Here is a 9,952-nt window from a genome sequence, read left to right on the forward strand (position 1 = left end):
AAAACATTTGAAAACGCATTTCCTTATCGTGTTTTATATAAACACACATGCACAAAGCGAGAAAAAGCAATCTAGACCTTCCCGCACGCATGTGCTACAACTGTGTTTTCCTGAGGAAGCATGCTGTAACTCATTTCTATCCTTCCGAACTTCGTTTTTTTTTCCCCCGTCCTTCCTTTGCCTGATGATCCCACCATCTTCCTTTTTGTTTCCTCGCTTGTTTCCTCCGCTTTGCATTTTCTGTTCTCTATTGTTATCATCGTCTTTCTTCGCCTCTGTGCTCCTCTTCATCCCTTCCCCCTCCCCCTGCAGCGTTTATCCATTAGGCCACACGCATCCAACGCAGTCGGCCCCTCCTCTCTACTCCCTTCCTCGGGTTGGAGACTCACCCACCTGCCGTTCACCACACGCAGCAAGAAAAAATGTGAAAGAGTTTGTCTCCCCCTCCCCCGCTCAGTCAACTTTGATGCTCCCGTATATCTTGCGCACAAAACATATGCCCGAAACGAGCCCAACCGCCCCTGCCGCGAGGCCATAGGCGTAGGATAGCAGCCCCATGTACATAAAGTACAGCAGCGTTGAGGCAAACGAGCTGATGGCAAGCTGCGTCGCGTAGAAGTAGATGGAGTAGAGAAAAACGTGAATTCCTAGTCCCCCAGGGAGGATGAAGCTGATCCACCACCACTGGTGGTTCTCGTAGCAGAGCACGTAGTACAGGTGGAAGACCGTCACGAGGGCGGCAATGGCGACCCAGAGCAGAAAGACCAGGGCAAGGAAGCCAAAGACGTAGTAAACCTGGCCGGCCCAGAGAGCCTGCAGTACAAAATTCAGCTCCAAGATAATTGCGAAAAGGGGAAAGATGGGGGGAATGGTGTACAAAAAAGCGGGACTGTTTGCCCACACCTGCGGTGGGATCTCCCGCGCCAGACGGCCTACTCTCACGGGGTTCGTGAGTGGCTCCTGCCTAAATGAAAAGGAGGCACCCAACACTGTCAGCGGCAAACTGATCAGCAGCCACAGCGAGAATATGGTGAGCAGGACGGAGAAGGAGACGGTGTCCGTGGAGCCGTGCGCCCAGTTGATCGTGTTTGCAAAGGCGTAGATAATGAGTATCGTCCCAGGGAAGGCACAGCCACAGAAGAACACGTGCCTCCATTCACGACAGTTAAAATACTTCAGCAGGAACCCACACACATACCCAGCCACCACGGACATAAACACGAAAAGCAGGATGATGGCGGTCAGAAGAGCACCACGCCGCGCAGGGGAAAGGAAGCCCAACAACGCAAAGAGTAACACCCCAGTGAACATGGCCAACACCTGGAACCCGTTACCCGCGAGTGCTGCCAACAGCGGTGCCCTATTTGGGACACGAAACACATCGGCATGCACGAGTTTCCAACCCGTCTCCTCCTGATTATCGTCAGGATCGGGAGAATTGTAACGGTTAAAATCCTTGTGTAATGCTCGCATCAATACCGTGGCGACGGCGGTGGCGCACAAGAGCACAATCAGCAGGCTACTGCAAACATAAAGCCAATGAAAAGTGGCACTAGAGTCTGCGATGGAGCTATGAAGGTAGGCGTCCCAACGTGTCGCCCAAAGGACGGTTGAGGGCTGCCATGTGACACTATACGTCCAATACACCTTCGCACCCGCACGGACGTCATCTGTGGTGAGAACCTTCATCTCGCCCTTTCTGAACTTCATAGCCTTGTTACAACTGCTTGCATTGCTTTCGTGCTTAATGCTGTAGGGTGTCGCCCTTAGACCAACAACCATGAACTTTTCGCTATCCCCTGGAGCGGTGTTGTACTCAATGACAAAGTCCAGGTGATTGTTGATGAGTGTCTTGCCCACGCACATACGGGGCACACCGAGGGGGTAGCCGCGGTAGTAGGTGTACTGCATGTCTTTTAACTTGGCCCTGCAGGGGGCGAGATACCCGGGCAGTGCATCCCCAAAGACGGGAAGATTGTCAATGTTCATAAAGCCTCGGTAGCCCCGCTCGATGTACTTCTCCAGCATGCCGATTTTGTTCCGAATGTCGCGATTGTTCTCCTCCACGTCGCAACCGGGAAGCCGCGTGCAGGTGGAGTTTTCCTTCATCTGCACCGAGTAGAGGGAGTTCTGGATGTAATCCCCCCAGATAACCTCGCCAATGGCCTCCGCCTTCGTCTCAAGCGTCTTGGGCGCACAAAACGGCAGCTTGTAGTAGCTCTGCGGAAAAAGCACCTTCAGGGAGCGGAGCGAGTTCACCATGAACGGCACCATCTCGCCCTCCGCGTAGTACTTGGGCTGCACGCCGGGGATGTAAAAGGCGTCCACGACCAACGGCGCGGTCATCATGGCGACCGCGGCGAGAAGCACCGCCCAGACTGCACGGGACACCCACATTTGTTGGCGTCAAATAGTATAAATAAATAACAACCAAAGGACCAAACAAACTCGTCCAAGGCCCACTACAGCCAAAATAACAAATAAGTAATAATAATATCCTCCCCGCGAGCAGAGGTCCTTTGCTGTGCTATGCCTTCGTCCACTTCTGCGTCCGCGTCCCCCCCCCTCCTCGCAGTATGCCTGTTTTCTGGGTTTCCTTTCAATGATGATGCTTCTTACGTATCGGACCCACCGGCTGCTTGCCGCTACCTGACCACCGTCGCTGTGATCTCCTTCGCTGCGTCGCAGCAACACCCACGACGCAAGAGCAGAGAAACAAGCCGGGAAAAGAAGCGAGGGGAGAGAAAAATGCACCGCAGGCCTGCGCAACGATGGCTGAAAGCGGGAGGCCTCGTAATCCCGAGAAGGATCAAGAGAAAGCAGGGGGGGGCGGCGTTAAAAAAAAAAAACACCGCCTAGTCAACAAATTGCACGGGGCTGTGGAAAAGAAAAAAAAAGTAGCAAAGGGAGAAGCCACGCCCACGGCAATGACCGATACGATGCCGCGACTAACTCCGCCGCTTCCTAGCGCTGCCTGGGCCCATCGGTACCGCCTCCGCCGCCGTCCGCGGGGACATGCAGGCACTCCCGAAGGGACTGCCCTCCGCGTCCCCGCCGTTTGCGTCCGCCACGACACTCAGCGTCGTCATCGATACATCGCCGCCGCCGCCGGCAGTCGCCGCCGCGGAGGTGGGTAGCGGGAAAAAGATGTCCTGCAGCTCACGCCGCCTACACAATAGGGAGGTGACGCCGTACAAGACGCAGAATCCCGCGAGCACCGACACCCACCACGCAAACCCGCCCCCCGTCAGCCGCCTAGCCACAACGCAGCAAAAACAGTAGTAGATGACGTACAATGTGAACGCGAAGTCCAGTGCAAACTTGCGGCGCTGAATCGTGAGGGCAAGCGGAGCCGACAAACCAAGCGCGGCCAATACATGCATGAGAAAAAAGCGCGGGGCGGATCCGTCTGAAACCTCCTCCACCTTCACCACGAAGAGTGAGCGGAGTGGCACATGGAAACAGAGTCCCAGTGAGGTAAGGAGCGGGAGGGAGACGGCGCTGCTGTCAAGCAGCGCCAGGGACAGCACTCCAAGCACCACTCGCGCCACACCAAGCATGATGAAGAAGAGGCTCATGGCGTGTAGGATCTGCAGAAACACAAATTTCGGATCACCAATCGACGCTCCCAGTGGGAGCGACATCTTTTCCTGCGCCCGTTGCTGTTGTTGTTCTGCCCCAGCGTGTGCGTGTGTTCGCGGCCACGTCGCCGCGGTCTCTGTCGCCCGATTACTAATGCCCCAGCGGAGCCTGAGGCGGGGCCCCTCGAGGGCGGGGGCTCAATGCGGCCGCGAGATTCTTGTAGTTTCCTTTTGCGTGTTCTTCCTCGTGTTGAGGGGCCCTGCTGTCTGCGCGACCCCCCAACGCACACCTGCGCGTTCCAGAAAAAAAAAGAAGAGGGTGAGGATCGGAACGCAAATGACGCAAAACAACAATTAGAAATGTGCAGTCATGCGTCCGCCGCCACCGTCCAGGGACGAGCGGAATCCCCCTTTTCCACGCCACGCGCCCCCCGAAAGAAGAGAGTAAAAGAAGAGAAAGAAACAAAACGAACAGGGAGGGAAGGGCGGCGACAGCGTCATCACGGACTTTGGCTGCGCCCCCGCGCCAGTTGAACCCCCCACCGACGGCTTCCTCTCCCCCTCTCCCCCACGCCGCACACATGCACGGTTTGTCGCCACACAGTCCCACGCGCAACACACCCCACCACACCACACACCCGCTCAGTCCAACAACTCGGCCCGAAGAACGTGGCTCAAGGAGTGCTTCTCCAGCAGCAGTTTGTCCACAATGTTTTGCGTGCAGGCCGGTAGCGGCGTCAGCGCGGCCCAGCAGCTCTGCAGCGTGAGGCGCAACTCCACGAGGGCGGCGAGTGACTCCGCCGACCGCATCACGACTGGCAAAAAGCCGTCCACAATCGCAACATTTGGCACGTCATCAGCGACGACCACCGCGCGTGGCTCACCGCAGGAAGCACTCGCAAGCAACAGCCCGCACGGCGGGGCAAAGGTCCCCAAGAGGGGCGGCTTCCCTCCTTCCCCCGCGGAGGCCCCATCAAAGGCACAGAAACACGGAAAGGAAGAGTGGCACGATGACGAGGAGGAGAGAGCAGAGGCAGAGGACGTCGCGGAAGATGCGACGTCGGAAGGCACATTGCTGGGGGCTGCTAAGGTGGGTGGCACAGCAATGCGCGCCGTTCTCTGACGATCCCTTGACTCTAGAGTTATCAGGCGCACCACGCCGTCGGGGGCCAGTTTCCGTTGAACAAACACCCTTGGGAAACTGGCGAACGCGACAGCAAGGCGCAGGCGCGCTTCCTCCGTCGTAGTCCATCTATCCTGCAAGGGGCCCCAAGCATCACCCACCACCACGCGAGAGGCGTCCAGTAGCGCTGCAAGTGCGCAAGACGAAGGCACCACCTTCTTCAACTGACTTGAGAGGTCATGGAGTCGTGCCGCGATGTCCGTGGCAAGACGCTTGGCGCGTTGGGGAAGTTCCAGCGGCACAAGCTCCACAACATCCCCACCCCGGCAACCGTCACTGTCAACGCCTGCGTGGGAGAGCACGAGGGCAGCCACGCGAACACACAACTGCAACGAGTCCAACAATGACCCTGCAAAGAGGAGTTTGGCAAGCTGCAATGGAAGCGCACCACCACTCGGCAACGGCGAAACTCCCCCAAGTACAGGTGACAACGGCGGCAAACATAATGACAATAATGCCACAGCCACTCCTATCGCATTTGCTTGAGGCTCCCCGTTGATTTCTTCACCCGCTGCGTGGGTGTTCAAGAGCCCCATTGTGCGCAAGAGATGTTGCGGCGCCGCAGGCAAAGTGAGTGGAATCGGTGTCGACGCAGACCCGAGCGCACGCTCCACGAGGTTGCAAAGCAGTTGCAGCTCTGGAGAGCCCAAATGGGCTTTGCCTGCCTGCAGCAGAGTTGCTGCCCCGCCCCATTCATCCAGCTCCAGTGGTGGTGGTGAATCCCCCCGCCCCGCCAGCACGGACCTAAGGCCCGCCATAGCCTTTGTCTCAAGGAGCATCTGGGCAGCAGCCTCGGTACGGAGTGCGGGGTAAGTCCGCAGCAACTGAGCCACCGCCTGAAATGTGGGCTTGCGCTGCAGCTGTTTATAGAGCTCGGCAATTGCCCTATTGCGTGACTCTCCCGCATTGGTGCGGTCCTCCCCTTTTCCTGCCATGCGTAGCCCACTCTCATCCTCCAGCTCAACGAGGGAGACGTAAACCAACTGACCTCCGGCTCCCGAGCCACTGCGTTCCTTCAGCGTCAGCCGCAGCGGTAAAAAGGGGTGTCGCAGCGTTGTGTAGAGCGCCATGATGGCCAATTTCCCACGTGGCGTGAAGTCGCGAAGCGCGGGATCGAACAGGTCCCCATGCCGGTTCCTCAACATGTTCCCTGTTTCTGCACCCCCTTGCAGGGGCCCACTGACTAACCCCACAATATATTCGTAGTGCATTGCCGCCCGTGTGACGGCCTCTTGCCCCTCCTCACCCATGCCACGAGCCACAAACGGAGTTCCAAGCACCGGCTGCTCCACAAAGTAACGCCGATGTGGGTGGCGTCCGTAGATTTCAAAGCGAAATGACAAGGGCGGCGGCGCCGGTAGTCTGGCAGCAGCACACTTCTGCGGCAACTTGGACTTGGCGTTCGCGAAGAGTGGCAGGGTTTCGACAAAGTCGAGGCCGTTATCTTCGATCGCCACCCCACTTCGTGGCGCCTTCCCCTGTGTAAAAAGGGCCTCCAGGACCACGTGCTCCTTCACCTTCTGTATGTATCCCCGGCACCCCGTCACGTAACTGCTCCACACAAATGACTTGTGACACTCTGCACGAGCCGGGGGGCTCGGCGCCTGCGGCTTCTCCGTGTGCATGTCTTGAAGACTTTTTAACCCAGGTGGTGACTTTGTGCCCCCAGGCCTCAACGGGTCGCCCGGCTTTGGGGCATAACGTCCCTTTGACTTTGCGATGGCCGCATACTCCGCCTGCTTCGCCCCGATGTAAATGGGCACTCCGAGTTCACCGAGGATATAAACGGCGTGCATGCAACACAAGAGAAGGGCTTCTTTCTTTGACGCAGCACATCCCACAGCGTAGCGCCGGCCAAATTGTGTCGGCACGGGCAACTCCATAATGGCTCGATGCACCAGTCCGTAGCGAGGACTGTAAACGTTGTACTGTCGCACAGAGCGGTAAATGTCCACGCCTCTGCGCCTGCAGTAAACTTCAAGCAAACGCGGCGCATGACGGAAGAACTCTGAGGGGTGAACAGAAACTAACCCTGCCAAGTCGCAAAGTGCGTCATCTGCTATTCCGGAAGAAGACGAGGGAGCCGTTGTTGGCCCAGTTCCCGCCGTGGAGGTGGGAGTTTTTCCATTTGTTGCCCTGCCACTCCCATCAGGAGGATGAATTGTGGGCGTCGTAGGCCTCGGAGCTTCGCCACGAAGCACGGAGCCCTCCCTCCTTGCCTCCTTCGAGAGGCGCGCCCACAGGCACGAGTCCACATGCTCCTTTCGTACCGGCGGTGGCGTAGGTACCGCCCTTCGCGCCGATTGCGTCTCATGCGGCGCCCAACGACCCAGCAACCCTGCAGCGTCGCAGTGCTTCCCCTGGAGAAGGTTAAGATCGTAAAGCGCGATTCCAAGCTCGTCAAGAAGAAGCTCGGCGTGCACGGCGCACATCACGAGCGCCTCCTCCTCTGTGTAAGCCTCCCCGTGGGCCACAACTTGACCAAACTCCACAGGCACCGGAAGGACGACCTTCTTCACCCACAGCGTCAGTCCTTCGTCGGTTTCAACCATCGAGCTCTTCACGGCGCCCTCCAGCCGCTTCCCGTGACGCTCCATGTAGTCTCTCAACCGGACCAGTGCAAAGCGATCTGCCTGGCGCACCGAGGGAAGCGTGTGCACGTAATTTCTACCCTCCTGAACGTTCATGCTTGGGCTAAGAATGATGTATCCGTCCGCGTCGGCTTCCAAGGACCAGTCACTCTTCGACAACTCCGCCCGCGCGCCGCGAAGCCGCGCGGCACGACTCTCCTCCGAATTCCCACGCTGCCGTCCAGACGACGGTGAAACCCCAATGCTCCTTGCCGGCGAGAGTCCTGGCACCATGATGCGGCCGATATGACCCACAACATAGCGGTAGGGTGCGGGAATGGGTGTGTCGCGGAGAAGGTTGCGTTGTGGGAACCCCCCGCCGTCGGCGTCCCCCAGTAGCGGACGGTTAAGTAGCTTGAGCACGCTAAGAGCGTGCATTGAGGCGGCCGTTTCGGCCTCCATCTCCGAGGTCCCAATTCCAATCGCCACAAAGGATGCTAAGTCGGCGGGCCCACTATCCTGAACGTTCGCAGCCCCTGCGGGTGCCTTTTTGTCCGCCAGCAAGGGAACTGGGACGGTTACCGTGGCCCGATAAACCTCGTGGTCCTTTATACCGAGGGACTCCACAAAAAACGGGGCACGCCCGCCGCTAGCAGCGTTCCGATGTTGTGCAAGATAATTCAACAGGTCACGGTGGGCGGCTGGCTCAAGTTTCCGCACCTCCGTTACGTTCGTAAAGCCCTCAATGGCCTTGGCATGACTCATGAGAACGGATTCCACGGTAGCCACGGCGTCCACCTCGGCCGCAGTCGTCAGTAGGCCTTCCTTGACGAGTTGCAGCGGCGGTGGGGAGGACTTTGCGTAGTGGTACTCGCAGTCTAAGGGCCTGCTGCACCAGCGATTCACCTTTCGGCACTCCTCCGCATGGGTCTCTTGCTTCTCTCTGTCAGAAGGGTACAAAGCAAGTCCTAGCGCGTCTATAATGAGCTCGGCATGCATACACGCAAGCGCAATTGCCTCCTTCTTTGTGGGTGATTTACCACACGCAACACGATCCCCAAAACGCCCATCAATAGGCAGCTTTATCTGTGCAACAAACATTTTATTATTACCATCAGCAGCATCACTCGTAGAGGCTGTCGCCTCCCCACTACCCGCCAGAGACTTGTCCTTAACGACGCACTTATGCAGCGGTGTCACCCGCGAATAGCGCTGAATATTGCAGTTGTATGCCGCGAAAAACTGCTTGACACGGTAGACGCTTCCGTAGTCAAGGAAGAAGGGGGAGGCCAAGGTCAACTTCATGGGAGTAAAGGAACCCGCCGTGACATTGGAGAACACCAGCTTGTCAATTTGCAGCCGCCGCTCCGCCGCCTTCGTTGCGCCCTCGCGCAGCAGCTGCAGTCGCGGCGGGGAGGGTGTAGTGGGAGGGCGGAGGCCGTCGCCGGGCATTGGCGCCCACCGTCCCGCGTTTCGGGCCGCCTCCGCATGCCGCTTCTGCTTCGACGTGAGCTGAAACATCGGGAACCCCATGGCGTCAATGACGCGCTCGGCGTGCATGGCGGCCACCAGCTCCGCCTCCTTCTCGGTCGGGGCCAATCCCTCTCCCCAGCGCTCGCCGTACTCGGGAGGCAGCGGGACACGAACCCTGGCGTGGAAGAGCGCGTCCTCGTCGCCCGCGGTCTGCACCTCCCGCACCTCCGTCAGCAGGTTACTCGCGGCACAAGGCGCCGACCTCGCAGACGCACTGGGCGGCATGCGCTTCACAAAATTTGCCACCTTTGCCCGAGCAAAGGCATCAACCGTCGTGATCGTCTCCGCCGCGGCATCCTTGCTCGTTTCGTTCTCTTCCAACTCCAGAAAGTCATCCGCGTCGTCGCCGTCGACGTCGTTGTACGTTTTCCTGTTATTATTACTGCCTGCAAAAGTGTCCTCCGGCACCAGCAGCTCCACGTGCAGCAGCTCTGGGGCCCTGTTGGGTGAATGCAGCAGCGGCCGCGTTGGCTTCGCCACGCAGAGAGCCCGAGATCCCCCCCACCAGAGTGCGTGGCAGAACGGGGGCCGTGGCAGCCCGCCAGAGGCGGCGCCCAAACGGAATCGCATGGCGTTGTACGCAACCGGAGAAGAGCTGCAATGCCTCGCCGCGCCCCTCCACACACACGCAGACACACACACACACACACTCGCCCCTTTCGTGCGTTTTTTTGTTTTGCTTTTTGTTTATTGCTTGAGTGCTGCCGGGGGCGTCTCTTTGGGTTGCCCCAGCCGCAGTGACGGCCGCAGCAGGGAGGAGAGAGAAAAAGATGGCAACGACAGCAATTAACACAACCGGCGCAGGAGGAGGGGGAGGGTGACGGGCAGTGGGGCCGAGGAACTCAACTCCGCCCGCCGCCCAACTCTCGATTGTGTTTCTTTGTTTGTTTCTTTTGTTTCGTTTTTTTTTCCCTCCTCCGCCTTCTGTGGGGGGACGCGGCTCGCTTGTAAGCCGAGACCCCCCCCCGCTCCGGCCCGGCGCGTCCGAAGAAGCGCGAACGCGTGGGGCGGCGGGCGCCCCGGCAAGACGAAGGCCGGCAGGCCAACACACCCCAACTTTGCCCTTCGCCCGCAGCCTCTTTTTT

General features: G+C 58.6%; 3 protein-coding genes across 3 annotated transcripts, besides 3 other annotated features; all 3 read right to left on the reverse strand.

Annotated features, from left to right (window-relative positions):
• Positions 1-453: 453 nt before the first annotated feature.
• Positions 454-2,397, reverse strand: Tco025E_03464 (endosomal integral membrane protein; the record flags this gene model as incomplete). Its single annotated transcript, XM_029370382.1, has 1 exon — positions 454-2,397. One exon carries the CDS (start codon positions 2,395-2,397, stop codon positions 454-456), a length of 1,944 nt encoding a protein of 647 aa, XP_029229597.1.
• Positions 2,398-2,948: 551 nt separating this feature from the next.
• Tco025E_03465 (uncharacterized protein) lies at positions 2,949-3,644 on the reverse strand (the record flags this gene model as incomplete). The annotated part of the gene is made up of 1 exon (XM_029370383.1): positions 2,949-3,644. One exon carries the CDS (start codon positions 3,642-3,644, stop codon positions 2,949-2,951), a length of 696 nt encoding a protein of 231 aa, XP_029229598.1.
• Positions 3,645-4,177: 533 nt separating this feature from the next.
• Positions 4,178-4,217: a microsatellite.
• A 6-nt stretch (positions 4,218-4,223) lies between these two features.
• Tco025E_03466 (uncharacterized protein) lies at positions 4,224-9,437 on the reverse strand (the record flags this gene model as incomplete). The annotated part of the gene is made up of 1 exon (XM_029370384.1): positions 4,224-9,437. The coding sequence occupies one exon, from the start codon at positions 9,435-9,437 to the stop codon at positions 4,224-4,226; it is 5,214 nt and encodes a 1,737-aa protein (XP_029229599.1).
• Positions 9,438-9,486: 49 nt separating this feature from the next.
• Positions 9,487-9,517: a microsatellite.
• Positions 9,518-9,740: 223 nt separating this feature from the next.
• Positions 9,741-9,777: a microsatellite.
• The last annotated feature ends 175 nt before the right edge of the window (positions 9,778-9,952 follow it).

Source organism: Trypanosoma conorhini (genome assembly GCF_003719485.1).
Source record: "Trypanosoma conorhini strain 025E chromosome Unknown Tco_14.4_contig_00157, whole genome shotgun sequence".
Lineage (NCBI taxonomy): Eukaryota > Euglenozoa > Kinetoplastea > Trypanosomatida > Trypanosomatidae > Trypanosoma > Trypanosoma conorhini.